This window comes from Macroventuria anomochaeta (genome assembly GCF_010093625.1).
Source record: "Macroventuria anomochaeta strain CBS 525.71 unplaced genomic scaffold BU25scaffold_3, whole genome shotgun sequence".
NCBI lineage: Eukaryota > Fungi > Ascomycota > Dothideomycetes > Pleosporales > Didymellaceae > Macroventuria > Macroventuria anomochaeta.
In genome coordinates this window covers 463,951-484,133 of record NW_022985364.1, presented here as the reverse complement: position 1 = coordinate 484,133, position 20,183 = coordinate 463,951, and the positions used below count along the sequence as shown (strand labels likewise).

General features: G+C 55.1%; 4 protein-coding genes across 4 annotated transcripts; 1 reads left to right on the top strand and 3 right to left on the bottom strand.

Annotated features, from left to right (window-relative positions):
• Positions 1-28: 28 nt before the first annotated feature.
• BU25DRAFT_436854 (casein kinase II subunit beta) lies at positions 29-1,611 on the top strand. Its single transcript, XM_033708971.1, has 3 exons — positions 29-223; positions 586-831; positions 881-1,611. The coding sequence occupies exons 1-3, from the start codon at positions 167-169 to the stop codon at positions 1,352-1,354; spliced, it is 777 nt and encodes a 258-aa protein (XP_033566240.1). The 5' UTR covers positions 29-166; the 3' UTR covers positions 1,355-1,611.
• Positions 1,612-2,041: 430 nt separating this feature from the next.
• Positions 2,042-9,679, bottom strand: BU25DRAFT_417809 (uncharacterized protein; the record flags this gene model as incomplete). Its single annotated transcript, XM_033707830.1, has 4 exons — positions 2,042-3,639; positions 3,722-8,357; positions 8,414-9,253; positions 9,389-9,679. The coding sequence occupies 4 exons, from the start codon at positions 9,677-9,679 to the stop codon at positions 2,042-2,044; spliced, it is 7,365 nt and encodes a 2,454-aa protein (XP_033566239.1).
• A 1,659-nt stretch (positions 9,680-11,338) lies between these two features.
• Positions 11,339-14,160, bottom strand: BU25DRAFT_383604 (uncharacterized protein). Its single transcript, XM_033704292.1, has 2 exons — positions 13,440-14,160; positions 11,339-13,387 (listed from the first exon to the last, which is right to left on the bottom strand). The coding sequence occupies exons 1-2, from the start codon at positions 14,115-14,117 to the stop codon at positions 11,630-11,632; spliced, it is 2,436 nt and encodes an 811-aa protein (XP_033566238.1). The 5' UTR covers positions 14,118-14,160; the 3' UTR covers positions 11,339-11,629.
• Positions 14,161-15,179: 1,019 nt separating this feature from the next.
• On the bottom strand, positions 15,180-18,022 carry BU25DRAFT_406562 (uncharacterized protein). Its single transcript, XM_033705317.1, has one exon. The coding sequence runs from the start codon at positions 17,952-17,954 to the stop codon at positions 15,291-15,293; it is 2,664 nt and encodes an 887-aa protein (XP_033566237.1). The 5' UTR covers positions 17,955-18,022; the 3' UTR covers positions 15,180-15,290.
• Positions 18,023-20,183: the final 2,161 nt, after the last annotated feature.

Genomic DNA, 20,183 nt, shown 5'->3' with positions numbered 1-20,183 from the left:
ACCCCGCGCATGGCAGTCGCACCTGAGACCTCATCGTCAATTCACAGCAACCGCGGCCCAGGCCGGTGTAGACAACCAGGAACAGCCAAATCCCTCCTTCACCGTCGCCTCGCTCACCACCACACCTGCATATTCTCACTCGCTGCACACGGCGCCTCAGCGCAGCATGGACGACTTCAACAGTGACACAGACAGCGACTACACAAGTTACTGGCGCGACTGGGTAGGTACCTTGCTTTCACACCCCGGTGCACCTGTGGCTGTCATTGTTTGCAATCCCACTGGCCCTTCGATGTGATCACACGCGAGTATTTCTCACGTTGCGACCCCAAGAACGCCGGGTACGTGCAGCCTGCTCCCCGCTAGAGCACCCTTTGGCACAGCACCAGCACCGGCAGCAAACATTTCCACCCAAATAATGCCCACACCCACTCGATTGTCTCACCTCCAGCCATACTACGTACCTTTGATTCGGCAGCTGTTCACTTCTACCACGCAGAGCACTGGCCTGAACCTAAGAGGCCCACAGACGTCCAGCACTGCCCAAACATGTCCATGGAAGAGACGAGGCTAACATACAGCCAGTTCATATCATCACGGGGAAACGAGTACTTCTGTGAGATCGACGAAGAGTACCTTACCGACCGGTTCAATCTTACTGGGCTAAACACAGAGGTTCAATACTACCAATATGCCCTCGACCTCGTAACAGATGTCTTTGACTTCGACTGCGACGATGAGATGCGGGAACAGATTGAGAAGTCGGCGCGACACCTATACGGCTTAGTACACGCACGATACATTGTGACAACGAGAGGGCTGGCAAAGATGGTATGGAGCTTGGCTGGACAAGCCGGAAATATGCTGACAGGAGACACAGCTCGAGAAGTTCAAGAAGTCAGACTTTGGGAAATGCCCGCGCGTCATGTGCGAATCACAACCTCTCCTGCCCATGGGCCAGTCCGACGTAGCCAACACCTCGCCCGTCAAGCTCTACTGCTCCCGCTGCGAAGACCTCTACAATCCCAAATCCTCACGACACGCCGTTATCGACGGCGCTTACTTCGGCACATCCTTCCACAACATCCTCTTCCAAGTATACCCCGCGATGCTCCCACCCAAATCGCAACGACGATACGAGCCACGAGTATTCGGCTTCAAAGTACACGCAGCCGCAGCATTGTCGAGATGGCAAGGCGACCAGAGAGACGCGATGAAAGACCGCCTGAAAGGGCTGAAGATCGAGACGGGGTTCGAAGAGGAGGACGAGGAGCTAGAGGAGGACGACGAGGAAGATGAGGAAATGGAGGGCGGCGAGGGTTTTCAGGGCGCGGTCGCACCGCAGCAGCAGTAGGAGTTGAGCGTGGATTTGACGCTATGAGATATCACGGAATCGGAGGGCGGGACAGCATCCAGCATTGGGAAGGCGATAGGCGTAATGGCTGGGTTGGGCAGCTCTGAATAATACCACAACGCATCATCAACACGCCATGAATAAGCTCCAGAGTGCGCACTATGTATGGGAGCGCGTGCGTGCATGTGGCAGCGGATAGATCAACATCACGCGGCCGGAAATGGATGAGCATGTACTAAGTAGATGAGGCAACCAACAGCAAGCGCACACGAGTCGACGCAACGATGCCCAACATGTCAGAGTCACGACATCACTTCAGCACACAAGAGATGTAAAGCTCGCTCCAAAACGTCAAGCAAACGAAAGGGGTATCTATCTCGATCCTATGTATCGCAATCCGCCAGATCGTAGAAGTCGTAAGTTGCGAAACGCTTCATCGCTACAAACTTGACAGACAAGGATAGACCAGCAGCACCACCCACTCTTACCACAAAGTTCCAGCCCACGCAATGCCAATGCCAATGCCAATGCCAGTGCCAGTGCCAGTGCCAGTGCCAGTGCCGTGCCGCTTGAGTGGTATGCAAGAACAGACAAATCAAACAAACAAACAAACAAACAAGCAAAAACGCCGCGCGATGCAATCAGCTAATCAAACAACAGCCAAGGGCAACCCTGACGGCCTGACCCTCAACCCAACCCAGCGATCTTCTTCAACCAACTCCCCCTCTTGACACCCCTCGGCGTCTCGCCCTCGGGCCTCCCATCCCACGTCCGCACCGGCTGCTCATTATACTGATCATACGTCTTCCTCCTACCATCTCTCTTGCTACTCCGCGGCTCCTCGTCCTCTTCATGGTAAGACCGTCTGCGATGCTGTTTCCTATCGCGCTCACGATCACGCTCGCGGTTCCGCTCAGCATGTCGTTCAGCCCGCTCTTGATCGCGCTTAGGACCCCTGCGCCCGGCGATGCGCAGCCGGATATCCTCATCTTGGCTCGGCGTCTCCTCGTCATCTAGCCCGGGGGCATCGCGGCTACCAGGCGGGGGATCGAGGATCGTCTCTGCGATGGGGGGAGGCAGCGGGTTGTCGTCGGAGAGGGACTGGACCCACGAGGACGTCTTGTCGGGGCCCTTGTTCAGGTACGGCTGGTGCTGTTCGTCGTCGGCGCCGCGGCGTGAACTGCGGTGTTTCGAGCGGTGGCCCGAGTCGCCGGCGTCGGCGTTGCGAGCGTCGAAGTAGTCGGTGATGGGCTCGCCGGTGCCGTTGACGGGCGGTGCTGGGTACTCGGAGGCGCGGCGGGCGGCGCGGCGCTCTTCGTGGCGGCGACGACGCTCCTCTTCGGTCTCGGCTTGGTGCGAGCGGCGGCGCTCATTGCGCGGGCGGGAGGGCTCGCGCTGGCTGTCCTTGCGGCGGGAGGAGCGGTGCTCGCGGTCGTCGGTGCTCATCTTGCGCTCGGCGCGTATGCGTTTGCGTTCCTCCTTCTCGGCCATGCGTCGCAGTTCCTCTTCGGCCTGTTTGTTGCGTCGCTCGAGCTCGGCCATCTGGCGCGCCTTCTTCTGCGCGAGGATGGCTGCCTCGTTCTCGCGCTCTCGCTCGCGGCGTCGTTCGGCCTTGGCATCGACCTCCTCCAGCTCAGGCCGGCGAGAGCCTTTGTCGCCATCTCGCTCTCGGCGGGCTCTGCGCTCAGCTCGTCGTGCCTCGCGCTCAGCGTCGTACTCGGTGCTGCCGTTGCCATTTGCGCCCGAGGCCATGTAGTCAGCCTCATCGCGCTCCCGGCGGACGCTGCGGCGCTCATGTCGCAGGCGCTTAGCCTCGTCGTCGTCAACGTCACCGCGCATCGTGGACCGCTTGCGCCGTCTGCGCTCATCTTCGGTCTCGTAGGCCCTGCGACGGTCGCGCGGGTCCTCGTCAGGCGTCGGCGCGCTCTTCTTGCGGCCGAAGGCGAACATGCTCTTCAGGCCGCTGACGGCGGCAGCAGTGCCGGCGACGCCAGCCAGCGTGGGCAGCGCGTCCTTCGCCATGGACGGTGCTCGTTCGCGTCGGGAGTGTTCGCGTTCGCGTTCGCGGCGGGGCTTGCGCTCAGCCTCAACTGGGGCGGGCTCCACATCCATGGGATCCACAATGACAGGGTCGTCGGCGCTAGGCGGCGCTGTGATGGGTTCCTCGGGCTGCACAGAGCCGCGCTTCGACTTGCGACGCTTTGTTTCTGGCCGTTCTTGCACAGGTGTGGGAGAGTCGTCGAGTATCACGAGGTCGTCCTCAAGAGGGTACGGGTCGGGCACAGCTGAGCTCTCGGTTAGTTCCGTCCAACCGTTGCTTACGGCGGGCCGACCAACGGCGCCCAAACCTGCTAGTGAAATGCTTACCTCTGGACTTGCCCTTGTCTCTGGTGCTTGACCGTCGAGATGGTTTCTCCCTGCCCAATACTTTGTCAGCCTTCGACGAGTACTTCATGTCGGTGTCGGTTTGCGGCGGCGACATCATTGCAGCGTCGCGGTCTATCGAGTTTCGGCGAGAGAGCATCTTGGGAGTCGCAGACGTTCGATGTGACTTAGAGCGAGACACTGTTGGATGTGCTGGTGCAGTGCTAAAGGCCGAGGCACCGAACAGCTGGCCGAGTCCTGTGGACGCGCGTTGAGGTTTGCTTCGCGTGGCAGATGGCGTCTTTGACATCTTGTCAGAACCAGACGACTTGGACATGACATCTCGATCCCTGGTCGATGAAGTGCGCGCAGACTTCGAGCGACTCATGCTCGGCTTAGCAGCGCTACTTGCACTGTCATCACGGGACTTCTTCCTGCTTCCTCTTGACTTAGACGGTGGTGCTGCACCCCACATTCCCCATGAACCAGATGTGCCGCTGCGAACGACCTTTGCACGCTCTTTCTTTGGTGACTCCATGATGACCGGCTCCGGATCATTCTCAGGAGGTGGCGTGGGAAGCTTAGCTGGAGCATCTTCAGCATCTAGCAGATCATCGTCCAGCACTACCTCACGATCGACAGGTGCACTGTCCAGGATCACAACCTCTGCTGGTTCCGCTTCAGCATCCACGAACTCATCAGGCTCAGCAGCCGCCGGCGGTGGCGGTGGAGGCGGTGGTGCTTCGACCACCGGCGTTGACTTCGAGGATTTGCTGCTTTTCTTCAACTTCTTCGATTTCTTGTCAGGGACCACAACTGGTTCTTCCACGACAACCGGCTCAGGTTCGGGAATCATCTCAGGGAAGACCTCAGGTTCCAGTTCAGCTGGCGGCGGCGGCGGTGGTGGAGGTGGTTCAGAGCTGCCAAGATCGATCAGCATATCATCATCCATTGGGAAGCCGCCTGGAATGGGTGACCTTCTGGCCGCAGGTGGAGGTACAGCAATAGGCTCTTCGATGGCGACGATCTCATCCTCATATTTCGACTTTTTGGACTTCTTGCTCTTCTTGTCCTTCTTGGGTGTAGCCTCGATTATCTCAACTGGCGGAGGTAGTGGAGGTTCAGGAGCATCTTCAAAGACAGGTTCCGGTTCCGGTTCGACAACGGGCTCAGGAACAGATTTAGGGACAACCACGGGTTCAGGTTCAGGTTCAGGTTCAGGTTCGACAAGCTTGCCTTTCTTTTTCTTTGCCTTTTCCAGCTTCTTCAACTCTTTAGCGGACAACACAGGCTCCTCAACGACCACGACGGGCTCCGGTTCTGGTTCGGCCACAGGTTCTGGTTCAGGTTCAGCGATTGGTTCTGGTTTTGGAATGACCTCAGGTTCAGGTTCTCTCTTCGTCTTACGCAGTGAGATGCCCCACGCGCTTCCCCATCCACCACCGTCATCCTTTTTCGTTGGCAATGTGGTCTTGGTCTCACCAAGCTCGGCAAGAAGCTCATCCTCGGGGATGTCCTTGACGGAGTTCCAAAGGTCGTCATCGGCATTTGGCGCAGGTGCAGGCCCGTCAGCAAGTGGCGCCTCTTCCTCAGGTGGCGGTGGTAGTGCCTCCTCCTCAGGTGGCGGTGGTGGTGCCTCTTCAGCGACAGGTTCAGGCTTCCTCTTGAACTCCATCAAGAACGCAGTGTCAATTCCGGCCACGACGCACTCAGCCTCGAGGTTGTCAGCATTCTCTTGAGCTTTCGTGGCGGCATCTGCAGCGTCAGCAGCATCCTGTTCCAACTTTTCGATCTGCTTCTTCACTTTTTTCTCTTTGGTCTCGCGCTCTCTCTTAGCCTTCGTACTCTCCTTCTTGGATGGTGGACCGGATGTCGCCTCGAAGTCTTCTCGGAGCATTCGTGCAGCATCTTCGGCGTCGAGTCGAGCTTCGTCAGCTGCCAGTGCTGCTTCCGCTGCTTCTTTGGCTTCACTCTGAAGCTTCTCCTTTTCTTCGTTTGCAACACGATCAGCCTCTTCCTGCTCGAGCCTTGCCTTCTCTGCCGCTTCCTCAGCCTCTTTAGCCTCTCGTTCCAGCCGCTCTTGCTCTTCCTTCTTCTCCCGGGCCTTGCGCTCCTTCGTAGTCTCTTTCTTCTTCGAGGAACCCCAGATACTGCTGCCCCAGCCCGAGCTCTTTGCTGCCTCCTCTTCCTCTTTTTTCCTCCGCTCTTCCTCTTCGGTCGCAATGCGGGCGAGCTCAGCTTCTTCAGCTTCAACACGAGCTTGCTCGGCAGCAGCAGCTTCAGCCTCAGCAGCTTCAGCCTCAGCAGCTTCAGCCTCAGCAGCTTCAACCTTAGCAGCTTCAACCTTAGCAGCTTCAATCTCAGCAGTTTCAGCCTCAGCAGCTTCAGCGGCAAGACGGTCAGCCTCCTCTTGTTCGAGACGCGCCTTCTCTGCGGCCTCTTCAGCCTCCTTAGCTTCTTTCTTTTCTCGCTTTTTCTTATCGGAAGAGCTCTCTTTCTTGGACGAGGATGACGCGAAAGCGCCCCACATGCTCGTGGACTTCGATTCTTTCTTTTTGTCTTTTTTCTCTTTCTTGTCCTCGACGGGCGCTTCCTCTATAACCTCTGGAGGTGGGTCATCGAGCCCGAGCAGGTCTTCGGTGGCGGACTTGGTCGCAGAGTCCCTCGAAGTCGCCTTGGTAAGCTCGTTAGCAGACTCACCTTTCTTCTTCTTTTTCTTGGATGAAGTAGTGCCGAAGTCCCACGGATCATTCTCTTCGACGACTGCGGGAGGTGCTTCAATCTCGAGAGGGGGTGGAAGCTCAGGTTCTGGAGGTGTGGGTGCTCCAAGAACGCCCTTCTTGCCCTTCTTGGCTTTCTTGCCAATGTTGAAAGCTGCGCTGCCCCATGGATCGTCCTCGTCCGGTTTCTGCACAGGATCTGTCGACTCTTCGACAACTTCAACCGGCACATCGGCCTTCGAGCTTCTCTTGCCCTTGCTCCATGATGGCGCACCCCAGTCATCATCGTCATCGAAAAGAGGCTCTTCTACTGCGACAGGCTCCTGAACGTCAGGGACCACAACGACGACTGGCTCTGGCTCTGGTTCTGGCTCGGGGGTTTTGCTGCTCGTCTTCTTCTTGTCCTTTTTGCTACCGCCCCAGATTGAGCTGAAGCCCCAGTCACTGCTACTCTCTTTCTCTTTCTTCTTCTCTTTTTTCTCTTCAAAAACAACGACTGGTTCAGGCTCTGGTTCTGCAACAGCTTCCTCGGCAGGGAGTACAACAACAGGCTCAGGTACAGGGACTTCGACGATGGCACCCTTCTTACCTTTCTTTTTCTTTGTTGTCGGCGGCATGCCCCAATCGTCGCCCCATCCGTCATCTTCAGCAGGCGGTGAGACAACCTCAATGGGGTCCGCTACGACTTCAGGCTCTGGTGGAGGTGGTGGCGGCGGCGGTGGTGGAGGCTCTTCCTCAACGGCTCCTTTCTTCTTCTTCTTCTTTTCTTTCTTGCTGGTGCCAACAGCTGCACCCCAGCCGCCGCCCCAGGGGTCCTCTTCCTCTTTGACGGGTGAAGGTTCGACAACGACAACCGGTTCAGGCTCTGGTTCAGGTACAGGTTCAGGCGGTGGCGGGGGTGGAGGAGGAGCTTCCTCTTCAACAGCGCCCTTCTTTTTCTTCTTTTTCTTAGAAGATGTAGTAGCGACAGCACCCCAATCGTCCAGAGCAGACTCGGCCTTCTTTTTCTCAGCTTCAGCAGCGGCAGCGGCCTCAGCTTCAGCAGCAGCAGCAGCAGCTTCCTCTGCCTCAACGCGTTGGCGCTCAGCCTCTTCCTCTTCAAGTCGTTTGGCTTCGGCCTCTTCTTCCTCCATCCGCTTAAGTTCAGCTTCCTCTTCTTCAAGCTTTTTGCGCTCAGCCTCTTCCTTTTCTTTGGCCGCAGCTTCTTCTTTCATCTTCTTTTCAAGCTTTTTCTTCTGCGACTTGCTGAGGCCGGCAAACGGATCGACAGCTGGAACTTCAGGAACTGGCTCCGGTTCTGGTTCTGGGGCAGGTTCGGGTTCTGGCTCGACGACTGGTTCGGGGTCTGGCTCGACAACTGTTTCGGGGCCTAGAGGAGGTGCTTCCTCTTCGACAGCTCCCTTCTTCTTTTTCTTCTTCTTTTCACCGAACGTGAAACTTCCCCAGTCATCTTGAGCTTTTGGAGGTTCGGGGACTGGCTCTGGTAGTGATTCTGGAATTGACTCTTCGAGCAGAGCAGCGCTGCCTTTCTTCTTTTTCTTGGACTTAGTTGTACCAAAGCCCCAGGTATCGTCCTCCGCTACGGGTTCAGGTGCCGGTGCAGCTTCCGTTGGACTCTTGAACGCGTCGAAATCGAAGTCGAAGCCATTGCCTTCCTTCTTCTTGTCTGTCGAGTCCCAAGGGTTGTCGTTCGACGCGTCTTTCGATGTCGAATCGAAGCCCCACCCTGAAGATCCCTTAGACGTGCCCCAACCAGTTGACCACCCACCAACCCCACCACCTCCGCCAAGTAGATCCGGTTTATCTCCAGAACCACCGAAGTTCATGTTGATTGTGGGTGCACCGTCGTCGAGGTTCACATCGCTGAAGCTTTCCGCGGCTGGTGGGTCGGGAGGGGGTGGAGGCGATGGCTCCGCCGTCTGCATTAGTTAGCGCCCTGCCATATGTCATTAATAAAGTAGCCGAATCGACGAACCTTCCCCTTTTTCTTCTTCTTCTTGGACGTTGTTCCACCAAAGGCCCAATCATCAGTTGCAGGCGGATCATTGGCCCAGCTGAGATCTGGAGCTGCGACTGCGGCCTTCTCAGCTTCCGCGGCGGCAGCAGCCGCAGCCTCTTCCTCCTCCTTTTTAATGCGCTCTGCTTCCTCCTCGGCTGCCTTCGCTGCTGCTTCCTCTTCCTCTTTCTTCAAGCGCTCTGCCTCTTCCTCTTGCGCCTGCTTCTTGGTCTTCTTCTTTTTCTTCGTCGTTGCATCTCCCCAACCATCTGCCCAGTCGTCCTCGGGCTTGTCTTTGTCTTTATCGCCATCGCCGCCATCGCCACCGTCACCGCTCCCTGAACCTCCTCCGTCCGCTGGAGGTGGAGGATCGTCAGCTGGTGGTGGAGGGGGTTCTTCCGCTGGTGGTGGCTCGTCAAATGCATTGGACGTATTAGTGGTCTTCTTCGCTGCGGCCTTCTTTTTCTTCGCATGAGATCTGACTCCGTCGTCGGTGAAGCCAAAGCCAATATCCACATACAGCGATTTCTCGTCTATGAACAAAGAAGAAGCAGGCGACATGTTGCAACTAATACGCAGACAATTTGACACATCAGAGCAGAGAGAAGCGTTGAGAGAAGGAAACGGTGTGTATTCAGGCGTTTGCGCTGTAGCTAGCGCGTCCGTGGACGTGTAGTCCGGGGGCAGGTCTGCGACGCTGTCGTCGTAGGAAGGTGGTGGGGTTCCATCGTTGCGCAGGGACGCCTCGATCCAGAGATTCGGAGAGGGAACTGGTGTAGGAGGGAGAAGCTGTGAGAGCTGGGCCGCGAGATTGTGAAACTGGTAGTCGTTAGATGTTGAGCTTCGTAGAGTGAGTAGACATGACGTTTGGTGCATGATAGGTTGTCAGATTGGTACGGTGGGGAAGTTGTAACCAAAACCGGGGAAAGAGCGACCAAGTGAAGCGTGCCGTACCGAGAAAGCGTATCTGTTTGCCCCTTGGTCCTGTCCAGCGCTGCGGCATTCCAGCCGCTCTAGCGCATGGACTACATCCTCCACCAGACACGCAATGGGCTCGTCGTTCTCAGACGGCCATGCTGCCATGCCTGCAGACGTGCAGCTGCCTGCTTCCCAAGCTTTCGAAGAGTGCGATTCCCCCGTCCAGCTCCTGCGACCTTCAACCGAACCAGTCCTCGTGGACGGCCGGGTCCTTCGCCGCGGTGGTTGCGCGACGGCGGCGGCGGGAGGTGCTGTGGTGGGCAACATTGTGCGGGTATCTCGAGATGCGCAAACAGAGGGAACACGGCGTAGATGGGCACATGAGCGCGCGCAGAAACCGCAAGACTTGGGCGGCAGGTGGGCAGAGAGCGAGGGCGGTGCGGTGCGGTGCGGTGCGGTGCTGTGGCGGGCGGTGCGTTCGCGGGTATGTATCGCGGAGTGTGACTTGGTCTGCAGGTCTTGTCGAAACAGCGTGCGCCTGGATAGCGGTGGTGGTACACACGGGCAAATGCTCCAGCACTGCAGCGCGCAAGAAGCTAATCTGGCGATGCGTTCCGGCGCAAGTTAAACAGCCGAAGCCGCAATATCACGCTCCCAAACTCAGATGCGCGCACACAGCGAACGTCGATAGAAGCCCCGAGGCTGCGGAAACAATGGGCGATGCAGGTTGATGCAGGGGCGCAGGACCGTCAAGCGTCAGATTCGAGGAAAGCGCAGTCGATGCGTGAGTGGTCACAAGGCGGAAAGTGTGGTGCCCAGGTGCCCTCCAGCGACTCTCTTCCCGAGACGCCAATCGCTATCGGCGCTGTCTCCCTGCGCGCTCTTAGCCGGCAGAGGCGTCCAATTGCTGTTTCATCCAACTCGTCACACACACACGCCCAGACCAGCTGGCAAACTTCCAAAAATGAGGGGTGAAGGGGAGCGATCGAGGGGTAGTTAGGTACGTGAGGAGGGGCGACTGTACACGGCGGGAGGCGCGCCAGGGTGCAGCGTCACAGTGTACGAGTCGTGACTGCGTGAGATGTCAACAATGCAGCACTTCAATGCAGGGAGACAGGATGCGCGATGCCGGCGGTTAAGGGAAAGAGGGTTCCGCCCACGAAAAGTCTGAACAAGTTAGCGGCCGTGAGTGCATTGCATGAGACACCCGCAAGCTGGCGTGTGGTGAGTGAATTCACGATTATTTGCGTGGCCGCGGGAGTGCCATGCTGCTAACAGTTTGCTCCCTGCACCAAACACTGCTCTTCTCTGCCTAGTCCATCTGCCATGAGCTGCCAACAAGTCCCATTCTCCACAGATCATCCTCCAATTGGCCCTCCACACGCACCTTTACGAACTGGCGACGGTGGCTGGAGGTGTGAAGCTTCACCGCCAGTCCGCAACCACCCTCGCCCGCCCAATGACACGCAGCGGCAAGAATCGGCGCGGCACCTCAGTCGAACGTGCATTAGGGCTGCCGCTTTCGATCGCTGTGAGAGACATCGAGAATGCAGCACAAAGACAACGCACGCAGTTCCAATTCTGCGGCTGCTCGAGTATGACGATGTGAGGTGGGGCGGCTGTCAACAAAGTGTCAACCAGAGTCTGAAGTGATGATGGTGAGAATAGTGATCGAACCCTGAACCAATCGTCACCGCTTCCACACACCCGGTAGCTGCCAACGACTGCGTGTCAACCAGACTTCAAGGCTTCATGGCAGCCTCGAGGAGGGGTGCCATATAAGGCCCACTCCACACATCCTTCCTCAACGTTCTCCCCCATTCTAGCCGTTCCATCGGTAAGGCCCAAGAAGCAAGGTGTTGGGCAAATGTGCGCAGATGCTGAATGACTACATGCAATTGCCGACATTGGCGCCCCAGTACGTAGGTGGCAGCCATGTCACACCTATATGCTAAGTCTAGACTACAAGCCCACCTACACCGGAGCGCCCATCTCCACCGTCCTCCAGGGTATCAATACAATGTCTAGTAAATGTGCTCCCAAGTCGAAAAGAAGTGATACAAAATTAAACAGAAACAAAGCCGAGGCTGATTAGAGTAAATGCTGATAGGTACTATGGCGTGGAGCTCATGGTGGTCGTTGAATGTAGTAGGGAATATACGTAGGTGTCGACGTCGTATAGTGAGATCATGGTCTCTAGATCGTACAGAGAAGCAACGCTGCAACGCTGGTCAGTGGTACTAATACACATTATGTATACGTGGTGTCGGTCATCGTTCAGAAGGACGACCAGTCCTCGATCTCCTCTCCTGCTAGAATTCTGCGTGCGTCGTCGAGGCGCTGGCGCCACGCCTTGCGGTCGTGCTGCTCTCCATACGTGTTCTGCAGGTTCGCGCAGACGCTCTGGAAGCTGGCAGCCAGACCGTAGATTAACTGCTTCTCTTCCTCACCCAGCACCAAACGCGGCTCATTGCTCTGACTCTCCGTAAGAATCGAGTAGATCTTGCTCGTCTGCAGTCCGCTGGCCAGAGAACCTGAAGATGAAGAGGTGCGCGACGATCCACGAGAGATCGCGGTCTGCGTGGGAGAGATGCCGTTGCCGCGGCGCATGTTGATGGCGGAGTCGGAGCGGAGGGATACAAGAGATGGGCGTTGAGCGGCAATATGTTGATTATGGGAGATGATCTGCTGAGAGAACTGGTCCATTTGTTCGTTTTCGTCATCGTCGTCGTCAGACTGGTGTGAGGCAGCTGTAGCAAAGGTAGCAACGGTCGAGACGGAGTCTACACTGGGGTTTCTCTGGTGCATCGAGATGCGCTTTTCTGCGTTACTGAGATCTTCGCTGGTCTGCATGGCGGTTACGGGTCGGGTGGTCGCGGTGGAGCTGTTGGAGCTCGTGCTTGATCGGCGGTCTTCGAGGCTGTATGTTCCCATGGCGCTGTGCAGGAAGAAGTGCTCGTAGTCAAATGCATCGACGCGATCCTCGTGTCGTTCGGTAGCGGGCATTTCGTAGACAGCGTCCTCGTACACGCTATTGCCTCCGGGCCCTAGGTCGTCCCTGTTCACAGAGACGAAGTCATTTTCGTCCGCATCCTCAATTCCATGCGTCGATTCTGACCTTTCTGTGACCTCGTCGATCGTGCTTGGTGGGTTGACGCCTGCTTGCTGAATGCCCAATCCCTTCGGACTGCGATCTCTTGAAACAAGCATTCTTTCTCCTTGTCGTTGCGAGAAAGTCGTTGTAGGCGAGTCACCGTCTTCATACAATAATTTCCTTGTTGGAGACTCGGCCTTGATACCCAATCCTGCGTTCTGAGTAACCGGCGATACGCCAGCTTGGTAGCCATCCTTCCCATGGTACCACACCTCAGACGAAGTAAACGAACTCGGCGTACGCAGACTTTGAAGACTTCGACGTCGCATATGGTCCTCTTGCGCTCTTTGCTTGAGACTAGATATTCTGCCCTTCAAGTCATTCATTTGGTCGCGAAGTCCACTGGTCGCGGAAGCGGATCTCTGCAGCGTGTGTCCGTTGTCATCCTCGCGTAATGTTTCCAGGGCAGATGGTGATCTTGAGCTTCTCGAAGTTGATCTTCGGGGAGTCTGGTAGTCGGTAGAATTCCAGGTGTTTCGTGGATCGCGCATAACCTCGTGACTGCGCGACTCTTTGATAGGAAATCGACCGTGGCCAAACCCCTCTGGAGACCATGGCCCGCTTGTGGCTCCCATTGCACTCGATGCTCGCTTGCTCGTACTCATCTTCGATGTGTAAGACGGCGTAAAAGGCAGTGGTATAGATGTCTCACTCGCACCCCGTGCGTGGCCCGGACTGTTGTTATTGTTCGAGTAGAGAAGCGAGTTGCGGTGGTATGAGGGTGTCCGGGGGGGAATCGGTCCAATGCCAGCGTAAAGTCTCCGGTCCCGTTCTCGCGTAGATACAATGTGCTGTGACAGCTCAGACGTGCTTCTCACTGGGTTGTAGGTAGGAGACACAACCAGCGACTCTCTAGCTCCTCTGAGGTTACCTTCCATAACCTGTCACAGTTAGCGGTCGTCGAATCGATACTCTGCAAAGGATTACGCATACATTAAGTCGCTTCTTCGCATTGGCCAGAATTAGTTCAGCTCTCCTGCTTAGTGCTGCCGAGGACTGAAGGTCATCTATGTCGTCCTCGTCGCTACCACTCGTCCGCCCGTTCATCCATTGCTCGTTCTCCATGTCGTCGCCGTCTTTGGTAAGGCTGCGGGGTACTCGATCGCGCTTTTCCTGTTCCTCGAGGTCCACACCACTGTCATCGAAGTTCTCGTGGCTGTCAAACCCAGGCCAATTCTCGAAGTCCTCGCTCAGCATCGAGCTTGCAGTGCTGAGTCGGCGCTGCTCCTGCTCCTCCCAGCTGCCAGCGGGATAGCTCTTGAGGCCACTGGCGTCAATGGTAGGCGAAGACGCGAGCACGTCGATGCCCGGAGGCGACCTTTTAGCATTGGCTCCTGAGTCGCCCATGTCGCGCAATGTCGAGCGCGAGGACTGTGCTGAGAGTGGAGGTGACTGCTTTTGTTGCGAAGCGTGGCGCCGGCTCTGGGGCGGGAAACCTAGTTTGTGGCTCTGATATGCATCATACAGAGCAGACACGGAAGGCGGGCGCTCGAAGACAGGCGACGTGCTGCGAGCCTGGTCAGCCTCGAAGCCCGGCAGGATCATGCCAGCATCTGAAAGGGTCGGGCTGCGCTGGCTCGATGGCATGCGCTGCTTGGCTGCGAGAACCATAGTTGCGAGTGTTCGAGAGAGTTCGGCTATATTAACTCTCCGGGGATCTGAACATGATCTGGTGGCCGCTGTTTGAAACGCAATCCTGCCCCTGCAGTTGAGTCGCGAAAGAATGTCTGGAAGTGAGACAGGACTCGAGCAGAAGAGAGACACCAAGCACACGCGTGCGACTTTCATTAATTCAGCTCCATTAGGCTCTGCGAACACGGCTGCACTGGCCACCGGTCTCTTGTACGCGTCTTTTAGGGGATGATAGCGCCGGGAGGATCAGCAACCCCGGCAAATTGTGAAAGCCTCCACCTTGTCCTGATGTGTTGATTTGCTGCTAAAACGTGGCAGACTGGAGTTTAATCACTAGTGCCAGGGGATCTTTGTGTCATTGACCAATGGGTTCAGCTTTCGCATTAGGTTGCAGCGTTCAAGATTGGGAAAGTCTAACGTTCGAGGGCGCAGAGCGGGCTGCAGAGCCTCAAATGTCAGTGGGGAGGTTCTGGTTGTGCAGAGAAGTTGTCAGTATATTTTGCACATAGTTATGCGTGCCTGCCTCGACTCGATATAGCCGCGGGATTGTGCCGTGCAAGGTGCCGCTGTCTTAGGAAGGCACCCTCAACGCCTACCTGACTCGTCTTCAAATCTCCGTGTGGGAACTGTAAGCTAGCCGTCTAGATTGGTGCTCAACCGAAGCTGCAGTAAACAAACATCAAGGTTTGGACTACTGTGCAGCTATCAACACACACTGTCGTCAGATCTACAGTTCGCTACAGTTCATTGTTCCGCAGCTGTTGAGCGACAGTTCGTGGAAATGACACCTAACGTCAGCTCATTTCGTACAGACAGCTTGCTCAGAGCTCAGCCGTCAAGTGGCGCCTTGCGCTTCCATGGGTGCCACATCGAAATAAGCAGGTAGATACTAGGCTGAGAGGCCTGAGCGGCTTTTGAGACATCTATGCCATGCTTGGCAAGTTATGACGATGATCGAAGACGTAGGTTTGATCTTAATATCTTGAGTGCCAGCTGCATACTTCTATTATATTGTGGCGAGAGTCCAGCTGTAGTACAAGTCCCAGATGCCATGCTGCGATATAGCAAGTCCTTGCGCCACCCAATGCACCGTTCAAATGCAAACTCCATTCCATGCTCGCTATGCTAAGGGTAAGACAAAACAGCGGTCTCTCATGCAAAGTCGTCATCATCGTTCCATCCCAATGCATCGTATATCGAAGGCTCTTCGGCCTGCTTTGCGGGAGTCGCAAAAGCAATTGGTGCAGTCTCTTCACTTAAGAACATTGCTTTAATAGGTGTAGCCGCAATGACTGGCGGCATCATGTTTGTATCAGTGTGTGGTGAGCTGCCTACAGCTTTGACAGGAGTCTCGAAGATGTTTGAAGTTGGGTGAAGATCTGCTTCGAAAAGTCGAGTCGAGCTTTTTACAGGGGTCACGAAGATCGTCCTACGAGCTGCCCCTGAGGTGAACAACTTCGTGGTCGGCGCTTTGGAAGGTGTTTCGGCAACGCCTGGCTGCGCTAGTTCTCGGGCCGTTGCACTACGCTGAATCGTACCCGGTACGACGGAGGATGGTTGACAGACGCCAGAGGACGGGATGCAGAAGTCGCTCAGAGGCGCTACTGCAGTCGCGGTTGACCTGACGAAGGGGTCTTGGTAATAGTGGACTGGTGTTTGCTCAATCACATTCTTTGTTCTTCGACCAACTCGAGGTGTTGCAGTGACCTGAACGTCCTTCACTACCTTTCGCACAGGATTGGCGGGCTTCCTTGATCGGTTTGCAGAGCCAAGCCCACGCTTCTCGATTTCAGCCATGTAGCTTCCAGCAGCCAGGTCACGGTTCGGCTTCTTCAAGGTCGCAATAGCCTCTTTGAGGTCATCTTCTACCCGTGCCTTGTGTTTCAATTTCGCAGCGACTGCAGCTGAGGTGGTCGTTAGATCCATCTCACGCCCCTGAAGATGTCTAAGTTGAGACATCGATTGTCTGGCTCGCGAAGGGCTGCGTTGGAATGGTATTGCCGACAATGGCGCCTCACTTGTTTCTCGTTTGACGCTCTGCTGTCTCAGCAGCGCAGTGTCCGTAGCAGAGCGAGCTAGAGACGGGGTCTTCCTGTCTCCTGTCTTGCCAGTAGTATCAGTGGCCACTCTTGCCAGTGAACGACGTGACTTCTTAGTCTCTGGCTCCTTGGAGTCTCCAGAATTCTTCGATGATAGGGGCGGTCTCATCGCTTTACGTTTTGACGATGCGATGGCAGGTCCACCGAGCTTCTTGTTGATCGCAAGTGCCTGCTCCGGAAGCCGGCTCATGTAGAATGGGACAATCACTTCCACGCAAAAACCATGCAGCCGGTCACTGCCACCGTTTCCGTTTCCGTCAGCGTTGTCCTGCTGCTTGGCTGCCTTGGTGTCGAAGTCTAGAATGCCGGCCTCCTCTGTAGCGTGCCAAATGCTCAACTTGTCTAGCAAAAGATCCAGCTGCAACACGATGTCGTCGAGTTTCTTCTTACGCTTCCTTGGTTGGTTCTGTGAATTGTCCTGCGTCTCTCCAACGGATGGTCCATTGTCCGAGGGTCCCTTGTAAGTCGCCAGCGATTCGAGCGCAACGATTTCAAGCATGAGTATCATTTGTGCAAGTGTCTCGCGAACTCGCAAGTCTCCGATTCTTCGCCGGATTCTTGTTTCAATCGTCTCTTGGCCAGCATTCTCTGCGCTAGGCATCTCAGATCTCCACCACTTCTTGATGAACGGTTCTTCTGAAGGGTAGACGCCGTCGCGATTGAGCTTCATCTTCTTCTTGGATTTCTTGACTTTGTTGGTTTTCGTGACTGCCTCTTCGTCCGAAACGATGCCTACTGGTATGGACTTGATCACGGCAGGCAACTTCTCGTGGTACTTCTTTTCGCCAGCTTTCGGGCTCAACAGCATCGACCTAAGGAATGTAACCAGTTCGTGTGTCGGTGGGGCACTTTCGTCTGGCGAAGTGAAAGTATTGCGTATTCGTGTGATGGGTCCTTTGGCAAAGTATGCTAGTGATGTCTTCGATGTGTACAGCGCGTCGAGGTACTGTTGGACCAATGAATCCAGTTGCTCATACGCGGTTGGAGTTTGTATAGTAGGCTCCTGGGTAGTTTCAGGCGCAATAGCACCCTCCAATTCAACCGAGGGTGTTGTTACGTGGCCAAGTTCCTGCTGGGGTCCTGCTTTGATATGCACTGCCTCTGCTGGCCGTCGAACCATCGACATCCTTGCACGCTTTACTGGCCGTTCGACTATCTGTGCCTCCAACACAGCATGCTGCCACCACGGCCCTCCAGCATTGTGATCTGTACCAAGTATCGAGCACGCAGGATACGATGAGACATTGGCCGGGTCCCACAATTCTACGACCTCTTTCTCCTTCAACCATAGGGCAAGCTTGCAAATGCTGTAGACTCGGGCTTGAACTCGCTCCATAGCATAGAGTGTGCGTTTTGTCTCGTATTGTGCGATGAGCACTTTAGGAGTCGCAATCTCCTGCTCGCGATCGCCTCCATCATTTTCCAGTACGTCGATATGTGCCGTGAACAGGCCGTTGGGCGGAAACTGCTCGCCAGCGGTGGTGTCGAGGAAGGTAAGCGGTAGCTGAGAACGGCTGATGACTCGTATTGGCTTGAAGGTGGCAGGCTTGGTGTATGGCGAGTCCGGGTACAGTCTGATCGTGAAGGGCGTGGTGTAAGGGCCAAGACTACTGAGAGAGTCCCTCTTACGCTTCAAGGGTAACTGCGGTTTCGATTCGTCGCGTGTCACGGTAAGTCCGAGGATATGTACGGGGTTGTTTGATACGGAACTAAGCATTGTTTTCGTCTGCAATGCGTAAATGGACATCGAAGCTGTACATGGCGTCCCTGAGCGTGGAAAGTATCAAGAATGGTGTTGTTGACCCTCCAATTGTTCTCGCATCAGTACGCGTTTATCGAGTCGCGAAATCGCAGGGGCTCGTGCACCGCGCTAGTGCGTCATGCATATGAGTTGTCTCGAAAAGACCAGAGCAATGTGAGCCAACCATTCTCCAACATCACCAAGACATGATCTTCTACTTCTAGATTCGACAGGACTATGCAAAAGGCTACGTAGAGAAGATCTATGTAGGAGCTAGCATAGTATCTCTTGTGCGCATACGTGCACACCTTGTTGCAGCTAATTCACCTTGATGAGGGCGCTAAAGGATAGTCTCATGGCTATTGTACGCAGCCTGTGATCAGAGCTACGCACAGAGCTGGTTCGCTGTCCAGGTCACGGGGTGTATCTGGTCTTTTCGAACCGCCTATAACCTGGAGCCAACATCCCCATCTTCACTCGCTCAAGTTCGCATTTCGGCTTCAGCGTACTGTCTCTCTTATATCCGTGCATGCACGAGGCTATTCTATGCCACAGAGACTGCGCAATTCCGTGAGAGTGTGAGCGCCTGTTGAACCTGATGGAGACTGGACGCACCATGGCAACTCGTGCATCTTCGAGCTACATCATGACAGCACAGTAGAGTAGTATGAAACAGTCACTAGCCTGCCAGATTGTCAGATTTTAGTCTGACGGTAATTTGGAAATATCGAACAGTGGCCATGGCGTCATCGAACGTAAGAAGTATTGGTGTCTACCCTGTCCGTCGTTCTCAGCGGCCAGTTCGTTCATCCAAAAAGTTCGTCCACAATGGCAAGATCTCTCCTGCTGTTTAGCGCAAACATACTTTGATACGCCTCCTGGTGAATTCCGTCCATTTGGCCCAGGATACACCAAGGGCGCCTACCCTCAGGTCTTCAATGTCGTCGGTCAGGAATTGGAGGCTGATCTGGATTGGACGTGGACCTGTTTAAGTTTAGAGATCTTCGAAAATTCTAGAACAATTGTGTAACGTAGGTACAGTGCTCTGTGAATACTTGATTGGTCGCGGCTGCCAACTTCTCAGTCTTGCGACATTCATGCTGCGCAACTCGAAAGAACAACCCATCTCTCTTGTGCCTCAAGGTCCACCTTCTGTCTTTCATGTTTCCCACGAAGATCTTCGACAATGGCGGATCCCGCATCGGTACTAGGCACCACGGTCGGTGTTACATCCCTCGGAATACAAACATATCAGGTGCTCAGTCAATACTACTCACAGATCCAGAGTTTCGATGATGACATCAGCGAAGTCGTCAAGCGGATAGAGGGGCTAGCTTGGGCACTGAAAGTGCTTGAATCTCTTCGGCCTAAGGTCGAAATCCATGGCGATGCGGTGCCGAAGCAGCTTCAAAACGCCATTGAAGATTGCACCATCGGGTTATCAGACCTGAAACCAATGGCGTCAAAATGCGGAGAGACAAAGATCCCAACGTCCTTCCAAGAAAGAAGGCGGATCTTGAAGAAAAGACTGCTGTGGCCGTTCAGACAAGAGACGGTCAGCAGAATTGCAGGCACTCTAGATGGGCTGCATGCTAATGTACAGCTAGCTGTACCACTCAATATGTGAGAATTCCGCCCAAGCATACTTCATACACATGATGCTAATGCGCTCACCATAGTAATATAGGTGAGCGAGCCCTGCCATCGCTGGAAGCCAATAGGTCCACTCTTATCGTTGCATATGCGCGAATCGAACAACGCCTGGACAATCAAAGAACAGCCTTATTCACTATACAGCAGGGTATAAATGATCTTTCGCATGGCCGGTGCAGCAACAATGAGGCCTCAATGCTGCTGAATCAGTCTCAAAAGATTTTTCTGCAACTCGCAAATGTGGAGCAGAGGCTGGCTTTGCTATTGTTCATGAACACGTCCCAACAGTGCCGAGTCCATACAACTTTATAAGTGGCCTATCCCACTACTCAGGGCATAAACAGGGTGGCAGCAATACCCAGGTGCAGATATCGTTCACAGAAACCCATGTTCTGGTCGCGCAGTTTTGGTGGCTTTTTGTCACGGTTCAGGGTGCTCCTGCCTGTCGAACCTCACCTGCCATGAGAGTGACTGCCACGTCACACCAGCGTTGTTTACAGCTACTCACATATACATACTGTCCGTAGCTTCACCCAATACAACCTCAGTTCA

What these genes read in the sequence shown, in the direction of transcription:
- BU25DRAFT_436854 (XM_033708971.1), top strand. Translation starts at nt 167, where the DNA reads ATGGACGACTTCAACAGTGACACAGACAGCGACTACACAAGTTACTGG. An exon ending in CAAGTTACTGGCGCGACTGG is followed by an intron (nt 224 to 585) that starts GTAGGTACCTTG and finishes ACATACAGCCAG; the next exon opens with TTCATATCATCACGGGGAAA. An exon ending in CGAGAGGGCTGGCAAAGATG is followed by an intron (nt 832 to 880) that starts GTATGGAGCTTG and finishes CAGGAGACACAG; the next exon opens with CTCGAGAAGTTCAAGAAGTC.
- BU25DRAFT_383604 (XM_033704292.1), bottom strand. Translation starts at nt 14,117, where the DNA reads ATGGTTCTCGCAGCCAAGCAGCGCATGCCATCGAGCCAGCGCAGCCCG. An exon ending in ATGCGAAGAAGCGACTTAAT is followed by an intron (nt 13,388 to 13,439) that starts GTATGCGTAATC and finishes TAACTGTGACAG; the next exon opens with GTTATGGAAGGTAACCTCAG.
- BU25DRAFT_406562 (XM_033705317.1), bottom strand. Translation starts at nt 17,954, where the DNA reads ATGCTTAGTTCCGTATCAAACAACCCCGTACATATCCTCGGACTTACC.